Below are 25,257 nucleotides of genomic sequence, written 5' to 3'. Positions count from 1 at the left end.
CTCCCCCCCCCCCAAAAAAAAACGGGCCCCAACTCTAATTAGGTCCCGCTTCTTAGGGTTTTGTTCAAATGAAATGAAACTTTGGTCATAACTAGTTTATTATATAAAAAATCACATCAAAACACTAGGGTCTTTTGCCTTTTTTTTCTCCGTTCTACAGCATATGCCTCCTCCATTTAGCTTTTGTTTTTTTTGGGGTGGGGGGCACCCTGTATTAGAATCTTACCTTTACATGTAAGATTCTAATACAGGGTAATCTTTAGATATTATGTTAAAAATGTAAGCGACAAAAAAAGTAGAAATAATTTTTGCAATTATAATTTTTTTGTGTGAAAATATTAAATAAACAATGCTTAATTCAATGATAATATTGGTAGTTCGAGAAATAAATTTTTCTTCGAGTTATATCGAATTCATTAATGCTGACTTCAGGGCCTTTTTTAAATTCTTGCGTTTTTTCGTAGTGTTTGTTCCTGTAAAAATTATTTTATTTTTATTTTATTGTTACCAATTACGATGCTTTATTTATATAAAAAAAAGCAAAAATAAATTCTTGCGTTTTTAGTCGTGTGCAAGTGACTCTATAAGTCACTCTGTCGGTCGGTCTGTGGTTAATTTCCTGATTTTTGGTGATTTTTGAAGTAAAGGGAGGGGTCAAAATGTTTGAGCAGCGCCATCCGTAAAAAACCGTGAACCCCCCCCCCCCAACCCCAAAAAAACAAACGAATTGAAGTTATCTCCCTTTAATCACCTGTGTTTTTTATCAATGCCAAAATTTCAAAAACGTAAGCATTAAAATAACGTAAATAAAGAGTTATTCGCAGAAAAATACTACGAATTTATTTTTCATTTTTATTTTTTATCAATATATTTAATTTTAACCCAGAAGAAAACAGCTAAAAGAAAAAATACGAAAATAATTTTAAAAGCCGAATGTTTACGAAAATCAGCGAAAGCACGAAGACATTACGAAAAACAATTGCCATCCCAGTTATTTTTAACGAGGAAGGAAAAATATGCAAAAAGTCATTCGTTAATTAGAAAAAAAAAAGACAAAGAACACGTGAGTATTTCTTATAATCAATAACAAATGGAATAAATCGCTTTAATATTATTAGTCATCTGGTGAGAGATTTTAGATTAACTCATTTCAATTCAAATAAACTTCTATGTTGTTTTGATGCTATACTTGGGAAAGGTCCTCCTCCTCCTCTCCAGCTATGGTTCGGTAATGCAGACTATAATTTAAGTATTTACAGAGATTCCCGAGCCTTGACATACACAGCTACCCGAACGCTCGGCGAACAGAAAAAAGCTTGGTTAACAAAACAAAAAAAAGAGGTAAAAAAATAAGTAAATATACAATAAATAAATGTTACCAAAGGCAATATAAGTTACTCTTCTACCTATCCGGATGAGTTTAACTTATTTTAAAGCAGTCATTTACATTGGAAGAAAAGTATTGTCGTATCTGTTGAGTTAGAACTAACTAAAAAGTTCGACCCTCGATAATCGCTCAAAAATCGAAAATTTAACAAAATACTGAGAGAACATTACATTTTCGCACGATTGGTGACATTTATTGGGTGAGAGTTTCTATCAGTATTTTTGTTTGATTTTCGAATTTTGAGCGATTATCGATGGTCGATATAAATGTAATAAAACCGCCATTTTTTTTCGTTTTAACTTAACACTACTTTTCTTTCAAAGTAAATGAACGCTTTAAAATAAGTTTAAAAAATGATCATTTTCTAGTTTAAATAACAAAACAAAAACGAAACATGGTCAAACAAAACAAAACAAAACAAACTATCAGGACCCATGTATCGGCATTGCCCGGTGTAAAGATGATATAATACCACAGCAGATCGGTAAAAGATCTGTTGTGGTAGCCGGTTGTCCGGGGACAATCGACTCTACAACTTATATGAAGGATGACACGGGCAGTAAGAAAAACGGTGAATTGGCAAAGAAGAAACGACAGACATAGATTGATCGTTCAAAAGACGAAAAGGTCGTCCTTTTATTTCTGATGAAAAAGGGGGAAAAAAAAATAAAAAATAGACTAGGATTTTGTAAGGTGGTAGCGTAAGGTACCGATTGTCTGTAGAAAAAACAAAGTTTAAGAAGATATTTTTTGGGCCAAATTAAAGTACATGTAGGTTAGTGTTAACAACAATACAAGACAGCTGGCAAAAGTGAAAGGCACAAGTAGGCTAGCGTAACAAAGCAAAAAGGCAAGTAAGCTTATTACATGTAAAAGTACAGGTAAGCTAGCGAGAGCAATAATTAATAGAGGCTAGCATGAGCGATAATTAATAAGGCTAGCATAAGCAGGAAAAGGTTCATATAAGATTAGCACAAGCAAAAGTACAAAAGGATAGCATGTACAACAAGAGTTCATGTGAGTTCAAGTAAGTTTGCATAAGCGAAGAGTCTCAAGCAAGCTAGCGTAAGCAAAAAGTCCAAGTAAAGCTAGCGAGCAGAAAGAGTTTATATAAGTTCAGAGCTGAAAGAAAGAAATTCTGAATACTTGCGGAAAGAAACGTCAGGCTGGCGGTGTAGGAATACCGGCAGGCAAAACGAAAGAGTTGCCGGCAAACTGATCAGCAAGTCATAGTAGTGTTGTCAAAGAACCGTGGGAATATGGTGTTAGCGAGCAGAGGATGACGTCGTTGGAATCCTGTGGTAGCAGTGGACAAGCAACACAGGGGAGAGCGTCGCTGCAAAATTGGGAGACACCGGAGCTGGAGTCTGGAGCTGCTGGAGTCTGGAAAATGCAGAAGACTAGAGCTGCTGGAGCCTGGAATCTGGAACTGCAGGAGACTGGAGCCTGGAATCTGGAGCTGCTGGAGCCTGGAACTACAGGAGACTGGAGTCGGTGGAGCCGGAGACTGGAGCTAGAGTCTAAAGCTGCTGGAGACTGGAACTTGGAGTCGCTGGAGACTGGAGCTGCTGGAGCTGGTCTCAGGATGCAAGCAGGAGTAGTTTTTGAAAAACTTATTAGCCTTGAAAAAGGCTGTTTTGAAATACTGCTGCTGTTGTTGTTGATGTTGTCGCTGCCGCTGTTGCTGCTGCTGGGACCCTTGCCAGGGGTTCCTCGACTGTGTCGATGGATTCGGGAGGCTTCCAAACTCCCAGGTGGAATGACGCGAGCCAGAAAAGGTCAGTTTTTTCATATAGGATCGGTCATATAAGTGTCGACGCTCCCAACAAACAAATAAATGCTTCTGATTAATTTAGATGAGTTTATGGCATCGCAAATGTGTGTTAAAAAGGTAAACACTCCTATTTAAAAGGTATAGTATAAATGGGGTGAGTTAATTATTAGTCTTAGTGACCAAGAATTGAAAAAATCACAATTTCTAAGGGCCCAAGCGAAAATGGAAAAAATCTGTACCGGAAGTCGTCTGACATGCGCAGAGCGTTTGTTTTCATTTGTGTCTTTTTTAAATGAGAGACAGAAAAAAGTAGAAACGAAAGCGATAAGGAAAAGGTAAACAAAGTGGAGGCGGTGATTTCTTTTGCACCGTGACAGATCCTCTTCCGTTAAACAAAACACACATTAAACTATGGTTATCTAGCGCATTATCGTATATCGTATGCTTTGCGTTATTTTATGAAGAGGTCAGTAAGTGAATAATTGGTGTCCTCACAAATAAAAAGAAATATGGAAAAGAAGGAATGACACTAATTTTCGACATCCACAACAAAAAAAATACAAGTAAAAACTAGTAAAATGAAATAATTCATCGTAATTTTTTCCCTATATTGAAGAGAAACGATAAGGGCTTAAATCTAGAAGTGTAGGCCATGTTTAGTTTCAGAAACGTTTCCGATGGTTCATTGTTCTAAACAAGTCTTGAGAGGTGACTGGTTTGCAGTAGACAGAACAGTTTCCGATGGTTCGTTGTTCTAAACAAGTCTTGAGAGGTGACTGGTTTGCAGTAGACAGAACAGTTTCTGATGGTTTGTTGTTCTAAACAAGTCTTGGGAGGTGACTGGTTTGCAGTAGACAGAACAGTTTCCGATGGTTCGTTGTTACACACAAGTCCTGAGAGGTGACTGGTTTGCAGTAGACAGAACAGTTTCCGATGGTTTGTTGTTCTAAACAAGTCTTGAGAGGTGACTGGTTTGCAATAGACAGAACAGTTTTCGATGGTTCGTTGTTCTAAACAAGTCTTGAGAGGTGACTTGTTTGCAGTAGACAGTTCCACAGAGCAAAATATTCTTACCGTGTCGAGACGGAAAAAAACATGTGAAATTGCTCCAGAAAAGGTTTAATATTTATGAAGCAATTCTGGTTTCTGATTGGTTGGTAGCAGAACGTGAATTAATTTGATTCGTTAGTTTCTAGCAGCATCGTTTATAAATAGAATCGCCCGACTGTGTGGGATCATACCCCATTACTGCATCTTTTGACTTGTACGGTGCGTTATTTTGTAAGCGATTTCTCTCATTTCTGTCCTTTTCCTTTTATTTTTATCAATGCCAGTTTTTTTTTCTACACAACGCTTTTTTTTTTCCTGCTTTTTTACTGTTATTTTTAACAGTTTTTTAAACGGTCCGGCTATGGCCGCTTCTGCGAGCCAGACGTCTATTATCGTTACAGTGGAGACGGAAAACGTCGCACCTTCTACGCTAAATCCGTGGACTAAACCTCCGAAAGTCGACATCAATATTACTCAATTCATTGAAAAGGCAAAACAATGCCTGGACCAAGTCACCGATACAGGACTTATCATCAACATCCCGAAACTGGAAGAGATACAGAAAAGGTAGCTAACACTATTTGTGGTAGACAGGAAGACTAAAAAGGTTATAAGAGCAACTGTAGAGATCATTATCAACCTTTTGGCAACTGCAGGCCTCAGACCCTTATGTGTCATAAAGTGTAAGGGTTATAATACATGGAGCGCACTCTTCAACTCATCACAAGAGTGCCTTATTATTTCCCAAAAGGAAATAATCACACAACAATACATCTTGAGGACTGAATATTTGGGGAAACGACACACCATAGTCTCAGTCTTCCACGTACCACACTACATCGATGGCGAACACCTCGGCGCTTTTTTCTTAAAGTTCGGAGAAATGGTCCACATAGAGGTCAACGAGTTTCACAGTGTGTGGTTGTTCGACATCCTTCTAAACAAGGAAGATTTCATAAACATCCCCTTCTTCCTTGAGGTAGGCGAAGAAAAGCTGCCCATCATAGTGGCCGGCAGGCAACCAACCTGCTGGAATTGTAACGAAATCGGACACCTTACGTCAGAGTGCACCCTGAAAAAACCTCCACCAAACTCGAAGAGAATAATCGGCCAGCACCTGGGAACCAAAACACCACAAAGTATTCCCAACCAACCTACCATTGAAGCGACCAAAAACGCAGATGAGACCCTCAGAGGAGAACCGTGGCAGATCGCCCCTGGAAAAAAGACGCATGACCCTTGACCAAATGAGAGAGGAAGCGATGCTCCAAAACGACCCCGGCAGAGAAATGTACACGGAGATTGTTAACCTAAAAAAGAAATTGGACTTAAAACGACAAACACCCCAATCCCCATACAAGTATCCTTCACTGAAACAAAGCCCCAAACTCATCACTAACCTTATCACGCAGTCACCCACAATATCCAAAACTCCTTCCCCTTTCAAAATGTCTCCTCCAGTCATAACTCCTGTCTCCCACAAAATGCCAAAACTAATACCCCTAAGCCCCCTTAAAAAACATAAATCCTCCTCTCCTGTTCCAGCCACCTCTGTGTCCCCTTACAATACTCCTCCCGCATCCTCTACTAAGATCTCTGCAGACACGCATACTGAAATGGACATAGATAAAAGCCCCTCAGCAAACAAGAAAAATACCCTCTACCTCCCTGGAAAAGACATATGCATACTTAACTCAGCAGCCATTAGCAACAACAAAAACTTTAAAGCTGCCGACCTTACCAAACTAATTGAGTTTAAGGAGGTAGGGGGGAAGCTAATAGACATCCCCACCAATTTCCCCAAAGCAAAAAGAATTCTGACAGTTATTCGAAAACGCGAAGAGGCTAGGGATTTATGGCAAATGCTGGAGGAGGCAAATAAGGCCTTCAATCTTTCCTCTCCTCTAGCTGTTTTTAAAGACACAGATATAAAAAACCTAAAGAAATGTTATGTTGGGAGGGTCCCCAGTAAAAATGCACCCCTCCCTGTATAGGATAGCAAAACTAACCTATCCTTTGCATGTTGGCGGTATCTCTCATGACAGACTCATCGATACTATGATGGGTACCTATTCCCTTACAAGAGCTGTCGGCACGCTCACGACCGTGATGTTTGTTTATGATTCTCAACCCTAAGGCACAATCATGGATCTCAAGCTTGCTAGTGTGAATGTCCGAGGGCTAAGGGCCGACTCGCGAAAATGGCGCTTGAGTTTGGACCTGCAGCACCTCGGAGTGGATATTTGCTATGTGCAGGAAACCCATTTTATTCCTGGCGACCATTTACGTGCGCTGTCTAAGACCTTTAGGGATTACTCAACGTACTTTAATTCTCACTCTAGAGGAGTTTCTTGGTTAGTTAAAAGGTCTCTAGATGCGTTGTGTGACCAGTGCTACATGGATCCCGAGGGAAGACTGTGTTTTGGATGTTACCATAAAGGGCAGGGTATTTCTTCTTATTGGGGTTTATGTGTCCAATAACCACGTTGAGCTGGCTGCCTTTTTTCGGCGAATCGAGCAGTTCATGGATACTTCTCGATCGGTTATCTTAGTGGGAGACTGGAACGCGGTTCTGGATCGATTTGGGTTACCTTGTAGGGGAACTAACAGAGATCGGGATGCTGTTTTATTTCGTGAATTTGTGGATAAGTTTGATCTTATCAACAAATTCCGAAATGAAAAGCCTCATGACTTAGTGTGGACTTGGACAGGTAGACGCGGCTCCGGTCCGGTACAGTTCTCGAGCTATATTGACCGGTTCTTAGTTAGGAGAGTCGATGTAGGAGTATTGAATTGTCCAAGTTTCCACAGTATAGTTTACTCGGATCACAGACTTGTCCGTATACGGGTAAACTTAGATAGACCTAAACCTAGATTAGCTGGTTACTGGAAGCTCAACACGTCGTTATTCGATGTGAAGGGCTTCCGTAAAGGGCTATTACTAACTCTACAACGGGAATTGACGGGGGCAATTATTGGGAATAAGTGGTGGGTCAAAATTAAGTAAGCCATTAGGTCTTTTTCTGCCAACTTTAGCAAAAGACTCAACCTAGATTCTAGGGCAGCTAAAGCGACACTAGAGTCTAGATTAGATCGGGCAGTGGAGGAGGGGTATAGTGCTAGCGTTAATTTAATTTAGGCTCAGCTTGCCTCCCTTACTGAAAAGGAGCACCAAGCTTTAGTGATTAGGACTAGGTTAAAAAGAATGCCCCAGGAAGCAACAAACCTGGCCGCTGAACTGCGTGCAGAGGAGCTTAGGCAAGCGGCTGATAGGCACATCGCTCGTGTCACATTGCCGGATGGGTGTACCGTGACCACAAACCAGGGTGTGCTGGAGGTGTTTAGATCTCATTTCCAGGAGCTTTTTTCCATGGAACCCAGTCTGTCATTAGAACAGTTCGACACCTATTTGGCTGACTTTTCTCGTCTTTCGACGACCGAAGCAGCTAGGTACGAAGGTGGCATAACAGAGGATGAAGTCATTGAAGCCTTAAAGCGGGTCGGCCTTAATAGGTCACTGGGGATCGATGGTCTGCCCTACGAAGTGTATTTGAAGTTGTCGCACATCTTTGTCCCTTTGCTGACGGTTTTATTTAACTCATGGTTTAGGAACGGCTCAATCCCCAAGTACTTTACCATGGGTGTGATAAAATTTTTTCGTAAAAGCAAAAATGGTGGGGATGGGTTAGATAATTTCAGGCCCTTAACGATGCTTAACGTTGAGTTGAAAATTTTGGCCAAGATTCTCGCAAATCGTCTGCAGCTTGTCCTGGCTCGTCTTATTAGCCCCGAGCAAACGTGTGCCGTGAAGGGCAGGACAATCCAGGATAACTTGCACACAATACGCCTGATGATAGAAAAAGTCGACACTGAGGCCACGCTGATCAATATCAGTCCAAAGCCTTCGATAGGGTTGACCATCGGTACTTGGGGGCTGTTTTGTCGGCGGCCAGTTTTGGCCCGCAATTTCACTCGTGGGTTCATCTTCTCTATGCTAACCCCGCGGTGATGGTAGAAGTGAATGGGAAGAGGTCGAAACCCTTTAGTTTGTCACAATCAATTCATCAAGGGTGCCCGTTATCACCCATGCTATATGTGCTTGCGATAGAGCCATTTTTGCGCAGGCTAAGGGTGAATCCGATCCTATGCGGAATCACTTTGCCAGGTGCGAATGCCCAGGTAAAGTACTCCGCCTATGCCAACGACGTAACTGTGCTTGTAACGAGCAGTGCTGAGATTAGTGTCGTTGGTGTAGAAATCAGATTGTATGAAATGGTAACAGGGGCCAAAATTAACTGCGACAAGTCTTCGGGTTTGCGCATCGGTGCCTGGAGGGTTATGCCCCTTCAGGAGCCCTTTAGTTGGAGTGATGGGCCTTGCAAGATACTCGGCATCTGGTTTGGTCCTGACCTCCAGCTGGAGAAAAATTGGTCGGAGGTTCTGAAAGTGGTTCGATCCGCAGCTGCGCTGTGGATCAGTAGAAACCTTTCATTAAAGGGGAGAGCGGAGGTGTGTAATACCCACATCTATCCAATCTTCATTTATTGTCTATCAGTGCTTCCAATCCCGTCAAATACACAGCTATATTTGCAGAGGGCTCTTTTCAACTTTTTATGGCTTGGAAGGGCCCCTATGATCTGTTGCGATGTCTGCTACCTACATCCTTCTGAAGGCGGTCTAGGTATGCCAAACGTGGAGATTCGGCTCCACACACTATGGCTCTACTACCTAGATCGAATGTATACACAAGACAGTGGCCTCTGGATGGAGGACACCAAGAAAGCCTTTCCGGCTTTGAGAGGGGTGCACGATTCCGAGGGGGAGGCACACAGGTTGCCCCGAGGTGAATGCCCTTCTACCGTGAGTGCCGGCGTGTGCTGAACTTCCTCTTAAGAGTTAAGGAAAGCCTCTCCAACGCTCTGCTGTTGTCCCGAAAGGCATTATATCGGGTGTTAGTGAGGGGATCCATAAGGGATGTTATTGGTGAGGGGCTCCCTTTGACGAAAGGGCAGCTCCGCTCAATCTGGCCTTGGACGCCTGGGTCGGGATGCCTCACTAATGACGAGGCATCCTTGACCTGGCTGGTAATTCGGGATACTCTCTGGGTCGGTAAGAGACTTCACTCAGCTGGCTTGGTGGCTTCGCCTATTTATAAACGGTGCGGCGATGAGGTCGAGACTTTATGTCACGCCTTTGTCTATTGTCGCACTGTGGTGCCGCTGATTGAGTCTGTTACAGGTCTCATGGTCCGCATACTGAACATATCGTCGTTAACTTTGGTTCCTATCAATGTATGTAGCAATTGGGCTCCGACAACGGATAGGCTTAAAAAAGAATTGTGTTTGACCTTGCTAGCAGTGATGAGAGGTGTTATCTGGAACACGCGCATGAGAGTGGTCTACGGATCTGAGGACTTCGCTCCCCTCGATCTTATACGAATCTTCCGTTATCATTTGAAGAGTCGTATCAAGGCCGAGAGAGTTAGACTCTCTTCGTCAGACTTTGTTGAAAGGTGGGTGTCAGTTGTGCGTATGTGTCGGGTGAGAGAAGCAAGTCTTGACTGGTTCTTGGATGTTTCTTAGGAAAAGAATTTTGGGTAGCAGAAACGAATGTCAGCCCTGACTCGTTTTAAGTCCAGATTAGGTCACGATTTAGGCAAGAGTAGGACCATTTTTTAGGCTCCTGTGTTCATAACCTTACTAGTGTGTCATAGAGATCATTAGGCCCTTTTTAAGTTTGTCCTGTTTTTTTTTTTTAGCCCCATTCCCCTTCCCAAATTAGCTGACAGATTGCTTGATTCGCCAGAGATGCGGGTTCCCTTTCGAAGTTTTTGTAAGAAGTGTTTAAATAAAACGTTCGGACCCGCATCACCTTTTCGACTGGCGAATCAATGCACCTGCCACAGTTTAGCAACAGGGTGGTCTTTTGTTACTAACATCGTAAATATTTCATTTTATCTTTGTATTATAAAACTTTTATATCCCAAACCCCCATTTTTTCTTATGGGTTTTAATTAGTTTATCATGGTATGATGTTCTTATGGTGACTGGCGAAGTATTTATACGCTGATGGATGTATAGTATGAATGTGGTATTGTGGTGAAAGTAGAGTGACAGAAGGAACTAGTTAGGTTAGATTAGTTAGCTTTAGACAGAAGACCGCCCTTCCCCCTCCCCCATGTTCAGCCTTGTGCCAAATTTTTCTAAAAATATTTTTTGAAAATAAATATTTACCCCATTACAAGTCCAAAATATTGCAACAATATAAACATTCTTTTTTTTTCTATTGTGAATAAAATGGACCAAATTTGATTTGATAATCACAAAATAACCAAAACATAAAAAAAAAAAATAGAAAATAACAATAGCGCCGTAATATACGGAAAATAGGTCTTATAAAACCATTAAAAATACAGGGGAAAAATACAAATATGTAGATATATGAATAAATTTGTATTCCTGTTTGTTTGTTTGTTTGTTAAGGCCAATTACTTTATTATTTCATTCATTCCTATATATAGTATGATTCTTGCAAAATATACGATTAAGAGGTGACCTCATTTGCATATCATATTAAGGAAAATCGATTTTATTAAATAGCGGTGGTGCTACCAGATCAGGCTGTCTAGTGGTTTCCTGAGACGAAATGCACCTACATCAAACTTCTGTTTTTGTTTTCTATTCTCTTTTGTAAAACTTAATTATGTTCTGCAAAAACAAAAACAACAGCTCCCTTTCCCTTTTCTCTCCTTTTTTTTTTTTTCCTTCCCTACTTCTCAACCCTGTCGGTGGGGCTAATACACCGACTGTCCCCGTGCAGAGAGTAAAAGCCTCTCAAAGGGCCACCTGTTGGCCGTGGGTGGCGGCCTGTAATGACTCATAAAAGGATCCTGGTGGCTAAGCAACTGATATCTAGGGAAATTAAAGATATTAGTTGCAACACTCCACTTTGACCTCGTACAAGGCTAGACGGGCGGTCAGAGGGGCCCAATCCGATCAATAGGCTAGTTACATCAAGCCCTAACACTTCTACTTTTCTATCAATTTCCTCTAAACCGTAACAAATACAGTTCTACCCTCTACCACTATAAACTATATACATATTTTCCCCTCTTTTCCATGTGTTAGAAGGCGGTGGCTAGGGTCAAATGTGCCAAATGATTAAAGTCATGACATGGCTGTATAGTGCCGGAAGTTACCACAAATGACTTGGATTGTGTAACTAAAGGATTATGGGTGCTCATGGCTCCTATTTGGAACATGTATACTGTTTATGTAGCCCTGGCATGACAAGGCGAATGGGTTTCCCCTTTTACATGCCCCAATATTGGACTCCGAGGTGGGTGGGGAGCATAAACAATGAATTTAAAATATATATATATATATATATATATATGGCCAAATATAAAAACTCCAAGCGCCAACACGTTGACTCGCATAGTTTAGATAATAAACTAAATCAAACATCCTCAAAATTTATTATATTGGAATCCACCGAAGAAACCAAAATGACTGACTTATCACCATTTATTATACATAAAATTATATTGGCATATATTACCCCCCAAAAAAATGTAAAAACTTTAAAAAATAAAACCCTACTGGTGGAAGTGAAAAGCGAAAAACATGCCACTTTTCTCCCATGAATGAAAACTTTCCACAACATAAATATCAAAACTTATCCACACAAGAATCTGAATACATCCAAAGGTGTAGTAAAATCGAAAGACCTATCAATGTGCACTACTGAAGAGATAACAAAAGAACTTAAAAACCAAGGAGTAATAAACGTTAAAAGAATTACAATAAAAAAGAGAATCAGGCTAGACATATGAAAGCTTACATTATGCAGTTCGATAGACCCACTATCCCAAAAGAAATCAAAATTGGGTTCAACGTTGAAAAAGTTGAACCCTTTATACCAAACCCACTTTGGTGCTTTAAATGCCAGAAGTTTGGGCAACCTGAGGATGCATGTAGGGGACGAGCAGTGTGCGGCAGATGTGGCCAGAGAGATCCAGACCACACTGTCAATGACTGCAATCTTGATTACAAATATGCAAATTGTGGAGAAAACAATCCTGCTTATGCTAGAGCATGCAGAATCTGGAAGAAAGAAAAGGAAGTAGTGTCAATAAAACATACCAAAAACATTTCCTTCCTCGAAGCCAGGAAAATAGTAGATGGATACATGAAGGAAAAGACGTACTCTCAAGTCACCTCAAGTTGTATATCATCCAACATCACTAACCAAGACTCCAAATACGAAATACTAATAAACAAATTGTTACAATTGGGACCAAACAACTGGCCCAAATTTATAAATGAAATCAAATCAAACATATCATCAAAAATTAATCATCCCATTAAATTATCAACTAATGTTATCAATAAAACAAATTCTCAACCAAAATCAGAACAAAGTCGATCAAAAGAAAGACCACAAAAATCACCAGTACGTCGTGCAGATGCTGAAAAAGACGAAACTAAGGAAAAACAAAATCAGTTAAAAGAAAGACAACACAGGTCACCAATATGTCTTCCCCATGGTGAAAAAAACGCACTTGAAATACAAACAAAAAATACATCTACCAAAAAACAAAATAATATAAAGAAATTACCACAAACAGAAGCCATTACTACTACTACAAATAGATTTACGGAATTAGAAGACATGGAAACTGAAGTTACTCCTCAAATCAAAAAAAAAATCCTCATGAATTACAAGAAAATCCAATGGAATTGCCGTGGATTGAAAGCAAATTACAATGAAATTTTATTGTTGCAAACCAAATTTAATCCTTTGGTTATTTATCTCCAAGAAACCTTCCTTAAGAATGAGGACAATTTGAATATAAAACACTATCAACAATATAACTACATTCATAATACAGGACTTAATAATGCTGTAACCCCCCCCCCATTGCAAAACCCAATCATATTCTGCAAGGCAGAGAACAAAAATGACAAAATCCACTATAAAACAACCAAATCAAAAGCTACAAACTAACGATTGAAAATACAAGGAGCTTGAAGAATAAAAATCTCATATAAAATAACTGGATGCAACATCGAATACTATTCCCAAAATAACTGGATTCGGCATTAAATAATCCATAAAGGGTTGATATGCCGCTAAACAAAACAAAACAAAAAAAAAATTAGATAGCGGGTTGTTAGTTATTGTTTATAGTGAGAGAATTGTTTTAAGTGTTCTATTTAAGTTTGTTATTTAAACTTGATTTATATTGATAACATATTTAATTTATTTTTACCTACATTGATTTTTTATAAACTGATTTGAGTTATTTCGCCTGGGCGCCAACTTTTTTTTTGGTTTTGTTTTCTTTTTCGGCGAATAATCAAATTAAAACAATTCACGCAAACTTTCAAGCATTATTTTAGGAATTTCCAACGTGATTTTGCAGTTAACGTTGTGGTGCAGTGGATTTTTATTTCAAAATAAACAAACAATTCAATTCAACTACTATTCTTTATTTAAAACAAAAAAAACAAAACTTTACCAGTTTTTTTTTTTTTTTTCACATTTTTTTGACATCGTAACTGATAATTTTTATTTTCTTTTAATAACACAATAAGTCATAACTCATCATTTTTAGAACATAAAAACGTGTATTTCGGTTAACACAAATTCTACTTTGGTATTTTTGAAGCTGAATTATTTACAGTTTGTTTACATTGCAACAGACCATAAAAACAAATTCTTCTATACTGAGGCAGCATTAAAGAAATTCGCTTACTGGAATATAGTCATAAAAAGTTGCTCAATATCCGGAGAATAGCTTCTCTTCATATCCCTTCTACTGAAATATCTGGTGGAGAGTTTGTCACATACTTCTTTTTATTGGGGGGGAGGGGATTACATTTTTATGTTTTCATCCGTTCTTTTATTTTGGAAATTTTTGTTGGGGTAACGATAGAGTTGACATATAATAATGAAAAACTGCTCAGTATCCTTAGTATAGCAAGTGCGTCCAACCCAAACATCATGTCAACCCTGATAACGCTGGGTATCCATAGTAGTAAATTATATATTGTTAAAGTTGTGTTCAGTCATTATTCAAGTGAAATATAACAATAAAAGTTTTGAAATAGTATGAAAACGAGATATAGATGTATATGTCCAAAAAAAAAAATGTCACGTTTAAGCAGTCAACACCTAAAACAATTAACTTTCAGTTTGATATGGAAGCCATTAACTGACAAAATTTCTGTCATTATTAATTTTAAATATCGTCATTTGTAGTCTTCCAAAAATAATGTTTAAATCATTTTTATTAAATTCCTCTTTATTCTAAGAAATACCAATCTTTAAATGAACTTTATTGGAAAATTATTTTCAATTAAAAATTCTTGTATGGACTTGTAAACTAAAAGTCATGTTTTTATCTAATGTTTAAAGATTGTAAAACATTCCATGCACAAAGAAAATTAATTAACCCCAAACTAGTTGTTACAGTTACTTGATTAAAAATTGTATTTTTTCTGACAAAAGAAACCAGTAACACTACAGTTTTTATCAGTGAAATGCAAACAGATTTTTGTGTGATCAGTCTACCCTAGAAAAAAATTATTTTTGATTTCTAAATATATTTTTTAATTATTCACAAAAACGGCATAGATTAAAAAACATTTTTCTTTTTTAATTATTAATGGTAAGATTGTCTGTTTATTCATAATAAGTTTTAAGTGACACTTGAAACATTCAATTATTAAAAAATAAATAATTTCTGAAATCTTTTGAAATTTCACAGGCAAAAACTATCAAATGTAATTAATGAATAATAAAAAAATTTTTCCATAAAACTTAAATAATTTTAATAAATTTTCCAATTTCTGTTTTTCTGAAAACTCAAGAAAAAGCGTATAAATCGGCAATGATTGGAACCCAAAATTAAAGATAGTTTATTTCATCATTCCATTACATTTTAATATGAGTGGGGGTCCCCGGCGTTGCCTGGGTGTAGTAAAGAACTCCCCCCCCCCAAAAAAAAAGTTGTAGTAGTGGGGGAATGAGAGGAGGATCAAAACAACAGTAGGCAGCCCGAGTGGAGAGAGGTGTTGTTTAAAAAAAAAGTGGTAACAGGTAGGCAGGCTCGAACCGTAACGCAAAGGAGGAAAAAAAAAAGTAACATCTTAGCCGATGCGTCCAAAATCCAAGAGCGTTGAAATTAAGCATAGTCAATCCAACTGAGACGATGACTTGCAATTATGTCGATGAAAAAAACAAAACTGTCCAGTTCAGGGTGAAGGAATGAATGTTTTTGGCCAATTTTTTTATATTTGTCGTCCGTAAGATAGAGCTTCAAAACGATACTGAGGATCTGTCGTGTGTGTTGAAAGTTTTTGCGACACACACATTTTGCCTTTTATATATTAGAAGATGTCAAAAAACTATGAAACCTGGCAAGTACTCATCTGAGCTCCAATCTATGGTCCGCCTTGGCCTGACTTTCACGAAAAACGCTCGTCTAACTGAAACCGCTGTCAATAATTTCCCCTCGCTCTTTATCTGTGCCTAAACTTAAACATAAATTCCATGAACAAAGCTTCTTTCCTAGAACTGCATAACTGTGGAACTCTGTTCCATTTTCCTGCTTTCCAACTGACTACAATACGGTTGTCTTCAAGTTCAATGTGAACAAATTCTTGATGAGCCATCCCCTTATGTAATTTAATTTACCAAATTTCCACTACTAATGATTATTACGACATGTTCCCCTTGACCATTGGACACTCATTAATCTTTTACCATCGAGTGACTTCTGGGCCTTGATAACTCATTTGCATTGGTGACTCATTTGCAAAAAAAAAAAAAGCAATACTTTCCCTAAAAAACTTTTGATAAGCTCATGTTGGGGGATAGGGCAAAATATGAAAATTTTCTTTTTATATTATTTTATTTTAATTTATATATAGTTCAGATTTTTAAAAATAAGTCTGTAAAAAATATTAGCGAAATTGATCAATTATTTGATTTTTGAGAGAATTTTTTTTAAAAAATCACGTTGTTTTCATTGTTTACCTCAAATAACGTAGCAATAATATTAGGTTCTATTTTTTCCATTTTAGCTTTTTGGGGAATTTTTTGAAAATTCATCAGTTTTATGGAGAGTAAAAACAAATATGAGGTTTTTTTATAATCTTCTTGAGAATACAGCAAAAATTACAATGAATCAATTTCATCTTACAAGTTTTTACTGTTATTATTTGTTATGAGGGTAAAAAATTCTGCCTTTATTATGATCATACCTATTGAAAAGCATGTCAGTTAATGTTAAATAAATGTACATGATCCCCCCTCAATTAAGGAAAGTAATGAATAAAAAATTGTTTATGAAAAAATATTTTAATCAATCCTGAAATGTTGTAATAAAAAAGATCCTTCTAGACTGAGGTAATTTGTTTTATTTTGTTTTAAAGAAGTAATTGTTGAGTTATGAAGTTAAATCTCCATTAATAATTATAATAATTAAGAGAAAATATGCATCCTCCTAAAAGAAAGCAATGAAACTACTGCTGTGAAATGACCTAGAAGCAAAACTCGCAAAGTTATGTTGATACCCGATGTCAAGATCGGAAAAAAATGCTGCTGATGATAATAGGGTAATGATAGCAATAGTCATAGTATTAATAGCATTAGCAGCAGTAACATTAAAGACACTTGACACACTTTCCAATTTAAATAAATCATTTAAAAGATTGTCTAAAGTTTGTTTGCTTTTTTTTTTTAGCCCAGAGTTAACAGCTTTGGTGTAACCATTTACTTTGTCTATAGAGCATATTAATAAAAATGTTACAATTGGCCTTTTTTTGTCTTTAAAAGTGTAGCCTGAGTTTATAAATTGGCCTTTTTTTTTTTTTTCAAAGAAGTTGTCGTCAAACATTTGAATTTCAAGTAAAACCAATGGTATCTACTTACTTGTCATGTTGCAGTAATGAGCATATCCAAAAATTATGAAAAATGATAAGTTAGAATAGAATATTAATTATTAATGAAAATAGTTTTCGAAGACAATTAGGGAAAATTAAGTTTTGTTAAAAAAAGAAAGAAACTGGAGAGTTCAAATTGTAACAAGAGAGGTAATTATTTTCTGAAAACTTTGAAAAATTTTAGGTCAATTTAGAAAAACTCAATTTTTGCTGACTGCAAAGAGACCTGAATCAATGACAAGCATTTGGGAAAGTCTACACTGACTCAATTGCTGTATTATAGGAGACCTGGCAGAAGTTGTCCTGTTAAAGCTGGCAGACCTGACAGAAGTTGTCCTGCTTTAGTCTGCCGGCCAAAGTCACAACAATTTTGGCACTTTGGCTTCATTAATGGATAAAAATTATGATAAAATAAATATTTGATATGAAATAAAAATATAAATGTTTAATCATTTATAAAACTCACTATGTCTGTCTCCACTTTTTTAAACTATATCTCCTCTGAGATGGAAGGTCGCAGAGCGGCTCAAATGATAGCATTTTTTGGGGGGTGGGTATCTTTACCCAATTAAAATAGTTGCTAAGAGGTCAACATTAAAAGAAATTAAAACTTAGCAGGCATAAGTGTCTTCGTAATGACATCTCTTTCCCATAAATAAATTGACATGGCACATTCACAGGCATAGAAGAGACGTTTCAATTATACCAGTAATCATAGGAGCAACTGGGCTTATGAAAAAGAACTTTAAAAAGTACATAGCAAACATACCCGGTGAACCAAGTGCAAGTGAAATAAAAACGATTGTACTGAAAGGGACGGCTAGAATCCTGAAAAGATCTCTTGGTTGGACTCACTAAAATAGGGGTAAATGTCAGACATCTGGTTGGATGTCCCATCCCCTAGAAGAAAAAGTTTAAGAAAAATGAAAAAAAAAAAAAAGGGAATATATTTAGTTAATTTACAACATTTTCAGATTGTTTCACCTGTTGGATTTGCGGTTAGCATGAACAGCTATTAACAGTAGGATTGCAGTTTCAATCCCAAGCATATAAAAGTATAATGCAAGGGGAGTAACTCTTTACTTTTTTGGGCAAAGTTGCCTCCCCTTGTCCGTAATCCTAAACTTTAAATACTCGCGACTTTTCGCAAGATCAATGACCAGAAGCAGAAATTGGAGGGAAAACAGTAACTTTCAAAATGTAGATATGAGCATCATTCCCGTTCGTTCCTGTTATCATACTTGGACTTCTAACCTTTCATCTATGATGTTTGAATTGTCGTTATGTGTGTGTGTCTTCATAATAATCATATATCGCCATGTAACAGCGAGTGGTTTCTTATTTGTTCATAATTATTCCATTCTTTCAACATGTGCTGCAAACATATCCATGAGAAGGCTGTGGTAAGGTATTTTGTGTTATATTGATCCTAACGCATTCCACTATATAACAATTACATTCCTACATTTTTAATGTTGTCTATATAAATAAAACAATAGATGTATGTATGTGTGTATATCTGTCAGTAAATATTTAACCAATAAATTCTTAAACTACTGGTCACATAACATTGAAATTAACAGGAAATGGTAATCATACACCAAGGATGGTTTATAACGCTCACTTGTATAAAATAAAAAGATAAAATAAACATTTGCCTATTTTGCTACTCTTCATTTACATGCTGCAGCGGCTTCATTCGCTTCAGTGGAAACACACACAACACCAATTCATTGCTCATGGCTTTAGTTATACTTCAAGCCATAAAGTGACTCACCAAAGAGATGAGAATATTTAATGCCTTCAAGTCGCGGTTACCCAGATAATCATTTCAGAGTTGTCACTATCGCCACACAACTGCCATTTAAACAAACAACTCTTTTTCTACCGCAGTCACAGTGACATTTATTGGGGTTCTAATAAATGCTTCAAAATAAGTAAAAAAAAAAAACAAAAAAAAACGTATCCAGGTAGGTAGAAGAGTAACTTATCTTGTCATTGATAACATTAATTTGTTGTATATTTGTTTTCTAACAAATATTTTGTTTTTCTTTATTTATACTGCAAAATGCCCCTGTTTATTTACTTTGAAATACAAGTAGTGTCGAGTATTGTTAGAACAAGAAAAAAAATGGCTGACATTAGACAGTCATTTGGGGTGTCTTGATAATCGTTCAAAAATCGAAAACAAAATACTGGTAGAACATTACATTTTTGCGCCATTGGTGACATGTATTGAATGGGTTTCTACCAGCATTTTGTTTAGTTTTTGATTTTTAAGCATTTATCAAAATTACCCAGATGACCATTTAATGTCAGACATTTTTTCTTGTTCTAATTAATATTCAACACTACTTTTGTTTCAAAGTAAATAAATGCTTTAAAACAAGTTGAAACACAAAAACTTACCAGAGTAGGTAGAAGAGTAACTTAACTTGCCTTTGGTAACATTTATCTATATACTAGATTACCCGTGGCCCGTTGGCTCAGTATGTTATATTAGCTATGGAATTAATGTATGAGCGTGACACTTGTGACGTAAAGAAAAGTTTTTTTTCTGATTCTGATTAATCATCCCCCAAATTGTTTTACCTGCTTCCCACTTGCAGTTTTAATGTATGTGTGTGTGTGTGTGAGGGGGCACTCCGAAAAGATACATGAAAGGAAGAAACACACAAAAATGTCGGAGGCAATCTTCTAACAATAAACCATTGTCACGCCTATCAACATTAGTTCTACTCCTTACCTTCCAGGCTTTCATGCGCTACACAGACTATTTTTTGTTGCTTGCATCAGCGAAGATTGGTTCATCTGATGAGTATTTTACCAGCAGCCTTAGTGCTCACTCTAGATTTGCTAGTCAATGTATTAATAAGCCATCTGTATCACAACTTGCGTGTGAATTAGTTTAAAGTGAAGAGAAATTGTGCAGCGTTGTTCACACTCTGTCGCTTGGAAAACAATCTGAATCCAATGGCAGAACATAGTCAGAATGACTGGAGATTGTTTTGTCAAAGTAACTACCTAAGGGGCTCCACTCCGAATTTTCTTTCAGGGTTATTTCCCTTAGATTAGATTACCTTTCAGGGCTGACGAGTTTATCCTACCCGGATTTGGAATAGGAGTTTTACTTCTCTTAAACTAACTCAAGACAGATGTTCCTGGCGTGCAAGGGGCTACAATTGCTGAATTTGCACGCAATGAAGAACGCAAGAGAAAAACGTGGCATTAGAAAAGAGAGTAGGCAACATATCTGATACAGAATTATTGCACAAGTATCCAACGTGCGGAAAATACTTTAGAGCTTGAATCGGTCTGATAAGCCATTTTCGAACCCACAGAACAATTGCACGATCATGGTCATCTTCGCAAGCGATGAACGAACATCATCATCATACAAGCCATCCGTAAAAACATAAAGTCATAAAAAGTAAGGATTCAACCTCCAAGTGTATAACAAAATTCACTCTCTTTATAATAGCATCCAATTTCATGAGATCTGAGTTATAACTTTAAAAATTTCATGAGCTGAGTGTTTGGGCCTCTGCCTCTAGATTACAACCTCTGCAACACCAAACTTAGGCATTATTATAATCTGCAATGACCCTTAAGCCAGCATGGTTATTTAGATATAAGCATGCAATCCAGTTTCCAATCATCACAGTTTTAATTAGATGATAATATTATCTGACGTAGTTTTCATTCTTTTTCAGAAACAAAACAAAGCAAAAAAAAAAAACATGATGTCTGGAAGTCCATTTGGTGATTCTAGTTTGGATCAGTCCAACAGTGAGTATGAAATTTCAATAAGTAAAATGTTATTTTTCTGACTGAGTGGAGTACAGCTGATGCTATGTTTATCTTAAATCTAATGCAAGAAAAGTATCTTGGTAAGGAGAAGAACCTGTATTTTGCTTTTATAATGGTTTGGAAAGGCATAGAAAAGGAAAATGTGAGAGGAAGTGATAAGGATAGACTTGGGAGAAAAAGTGATAAATAAAGACCTAGTTAGGTTAGTTTGGAAGTCAATTTATAGCATGTAAAACCGATGTTAAACCAAAGAATAATACGTAATTGGTCCCCGACAAAAGAGAGTAGTGAGGACAACACGGAAGGCGAATGATAACCTGTGAGGCTTTATTCATCAAGAAGTACAAGTATATAGGCTGTAACAAAAGGAAAGAGAATTGTTAAAAGCATGCAAAACAATGAACGATGTTAATAATATAACAAACACCCCGGGTGGAAAATGTTCAGAGTGGGGTTATGGAATGATACGCAAAAGTTCAAGTATCTATATTTCTCAGGTGGTAGGGGTGGACACATTGTTGCTTACGAATAAGTTCTGATGGATTTTTATCAGGTGCTATATCGGCGGATGAAATTTCCCGGGATTCTTCAGATATGCAAGGTTCTAACGCGGTATCTGGTTGTAGAGGTTCAGCTTCCTGTGAGATAGTACCGTCATTAGTGTGTAGCAGTGTATCTTGTGGTTTTGGGGCAAGTTATCGCAGTGACACTGTTTTCTCTTTTCCAGTTGGGAGTCTAACATGGGTATATTGAGGGTTGCATTCCAGCAACTCGACTTCGTCGACAAATGGCTCGTACTTAGATAACCACAGGTTACGTTTCATCAGGACCGAACCTGAATTTAAATTGTAGCGTTAATAGCACTATACAGTAAGGAACGGATGGAGTGTAAGGCATCGTGTAGAACTGTTTCCCAAGGAGAAATTGGCAACTTTTTGGACTTCAATGCTAGCGATATTGTTTTCCATAGGGTCACGTTCAGTTGTTCCACCTGGCCATTTCCCTGTGGGTTATAGGCGGTTGTGCGGCTTATTGCTACTCCCTTCTTATGCAGAAAGTCTGTTAGTTCCGTTGAGAGAAATGATGGATCTATCAGAGTGAATGAGGGAAGGTATGCCAAACAGTGAAAATAGTTGACAGAAACAATTTATGATTATTTGTGAGGTCATATCTCGACGAGGTAAGGCAAAGGGGAAGTGCGTATATTTGTTGATGATTGTCAATAGATATTTATTTTGACCGTTAGATCGCAATGTGCCCTTAAAATCAACACTTAAGTGTTCGAATGGTTGAGTCGTTTTGACAAGCTTGAAATTGGTGGGATGGAAAAATCTCGGTTTTAATTCTGCACAAACTGCACAGTTCCCAATAGGTCGTCGAATATCATCGATGGAATAAGGAAGATTACGTAGACGTACAAAATGAGACATTCGTGTTATACCTGGATGACACAATGAAACGTGTAGGTCTTGAACGCCTGTTGGATTAGTTGAGGAGCAAACCGTTCGAGAAAGTGTGTCTGCGGCTGCATTCTTTTTCCCAAGGCGATAGATTACGTCAAATGTGAGTGCCGATAGTTCTATTTTCCAACATTCTACCTTCTCGTTTTTTATTTTGCTTGAATGTTTCAGGTCATACATGAATGCCACGGAACGTTGGTCTGTAATAAGCTTAAAGGCGGAACCAGTAAGGTTGTGACGCCATTTACACACTGCCTCGATGATGGCATGTGCTTCTTTTTTAACAGAAGAGTAGTGTTGTTCACTGACTGAAAGTGATGGAGAAAAGAAAGCAACTGGACGCCCATTCTGATTGAGAGTGGAAGCCAGAGCAATGTCAGAGGCATCGGTTTCTACAATAAGGGGTATGCTGTGATCAATTGTTGTAAGGGAAGTGTGTTCGAGTTGTTCTTTGAGGTTGGAGAAATCGGTTGATCAGGATTCTGGTAGAGGGAAGACTCGATTTTGTGTTAGACGTCATATTTTGTCTGAGAAGCGAGGAATCCATTGAGCATAATATGAAAATATATCGACGACCCGCTGCTGTGATTTTTGCATCTTGCGGTAGAGGTAGATGTCTTAAAGCCCGGAAGCGTTCAAGGTCTGGCTTTACAACTCCCAATGACACTTCATACCCTAAGAAAGTGATTTTCTCTGTTCGTATAATGCTTTTGTTCTCATTTAAACTTATTTTGTGTTTCCTGGCAACATCTAAGAAGTGATTAAGATTTTCATCACGTTCTTTCATAGTACGACCACATACAGTGATGTTATCGACATGTGCGAAAGTGTTGGTGATCTTCTCCCGTTTTATTAGGTTGACTATAGACCGTTGGAAGCATGATATGCCGTTTGTTACACCGAGTGGAATGCGGCAGAATTGGTATAGGTTCCCACAAGCTTCGAAGGCTGTGAATTTCTTCTCCTCTTCTAGTATCGGTACCTGATGATACGCATTCCGTAAGTCAAGGATAGTAAAGACAGAATAACAAGCAATTTTGTGGACTAGATCTTCGATTCTTGGTAAAGGGTAAGCATCAAGGTAAGTGAACTGATTGATGATCTGGCTGTAATCAATGACAAGGTGCTTCTTGTGTTGGTCGTTAATGATTACTAGTACCTGTGCCCTCCAGAGAGAGCGAGAGGGTTCGATAACACTATCTTTTAGGAGATTTTGAATTTCAGCTTGAATAAACTCTTGATTGATCAGTGAGTGTCTTCTGGATTTTGTAGCAATGGGCTTGCAAGCAGGTGCTAAATATTCAAATAATGGTGGGGAAATAAGACGGGATGCCATGGTGAAGGGATCTCTATGACTTTTGAAGGGTATTTCTACTTTGGAATGTAGTTTGAGAAAGTCATGTCCAAGTAAGACGTCTGAGCAGAGGGAAGATAGGACTGAAAGTTTAAAACGTGGGTATGGAGATCCTTCATATGATAATGTCACATAGCAGTGACCTAAAGTGTTGCTTGACAAGTCTGTGGACGCCATTGATATCTTCCTGCAGGAAATTTGCTTTGACCAGCCATATTTATGGATAATGTTTGATGATATGTAGCTTTCTGAGCTACCAGTATTCACAAGGGCTTCTAGGATTATCCCATTCACGGAAAGTTTGATTATAGCTTTCAATGGGCAATCGGGTGATGCAGCAGTTACTATGAATGTGATTGATGGTTCGCAGGCAGAGGTTATTTTCCTAGGGACGTGGCTTGATTGACAGACTAGCCAAAAAATCTCCTTCCTGCCACAACTATTACAAACTGCATTACGAGCAGGACACTTAATGCGTGGATTTCGTCGATTACCACAGAAGAAGCACTTTTCTCCAGTCGTAGCAGAGAGATTTTCTGAAGTAACAAGAGCTTCGCCAGACACTGAAGGTTCGGTGGTAGCGCCACATGGTGTGAGGTTGATATAAGATTCGGCTTATCTCTGGGCTGTTTCTAGCGAATGGGGTAAGTCGGAGGTGTCTTTTAATGTGAGTGTTCTCTCAAAGAGTCTTTGCCGGATTGCCTGAGAACGGATACCTGTTATGAGGGTGTTGCGAACTGCTTGATCACTGTGTTCTTCTGCAGTTACTGCCTTGAAGCGACAATCAGCGGTTAATGAGTCCAGTTTCTGCAAGAAGTCACCAATAGTTCCATCCAGTTCCTGCTTAGCAGTTGCTAGAATGTACAATATTTGAGGGTTTTACAAAAAGAGATTGGAGTTTTGAGATGGCAGCTTCATAAGAGTCACAATTTGCTATTAGTTTGTGTACTGGATGGGAAATATAGTTAATAAGGACATTCAGTTTGTCAGTGGGTTGCCAGTTGATTGCATTTAGGAAATTGTCAAATGTGCGCAGCCAATGTGTCCAATGGTCTGAAGAATCGGGCGCTGAAGGGCTACCATCGAAACGCTGTGGTTTCAAGAACTGGTCCATTTTAAGTCAGATTTCTTGATGAATAAGTTGTAGTGAGGACAACACGGAAGGGGAATGATAACCTGTGAGGCTTTATTCATCAAGAAGTACAAGTATATAGGCTGTAACAAAAGGAAAGAGAATTGTTAAAAGCAAGCAAAACAAAGAACGATCTTAATAATATGACAGAGAGATTGAACCTAGTAATTCGCTTGCATTTGTCCGTTGGTCTGTTCGTTTGTTTGGACTTTTCTCAGTAATCATGCCTTGGATTTTAAAAAAAAATTTCACTCATGGAGGGAGGACCTTGCATGCTCGGCTTGTTTCACATGAATCAGATGACTATTGTTTGTATTTGTTTCCCTGATATCTTTCT

The 25,257-nt window shown here is 37.9% G+C and overlaps 1 protein-coding gene across 1 annotated transcript in view; it reads left to right on the top strand.

The window, feature by feature from the left end:
• Positions 1-745: 745 nt before the first annotated feature.
• LOC145297526 (max-like protein X) overlaps positions 746-25,257 on the top strand; it is a 46,656-nt gene continuing 22,144 nt past the window's right edge. Inside the window, exons 1-2 of the mRNA XM_080143446.1 lie at positions 746-1,063; positions 20,878-20,953. Coding sequence (XP_079999572.1) covers positions 20,905-20,953 — 49 coding nt within the window. The 5' untranslated portion in view covers positions 746-1,063; positions 20,878-20,904. The remainder of the gene's footprint in view (positions 1,064-20,877; positions 20,954-25,257) is intronic.

The sequence above is a fragment of the Euprymna scolopes genome, chromosome 18 (assembly GCF_053919585.1).
Source record: "Euprymna scolopes isolate OS-2025 chromosome 18, ASM5391958v1, whole genome shotgun sequence".
Lineage (NCBI taxonomy): Eukaryota > Metazoa > Mollusca > Cephalopoda > Sepiida > Sepiolidae > Euprymna > Euprymna scolopes.
The sequence above is the reverse complement of the archived record's forward strand: the minus strand, read 5'-3'. Positions and strand labels throughout refer to the sequence as shown.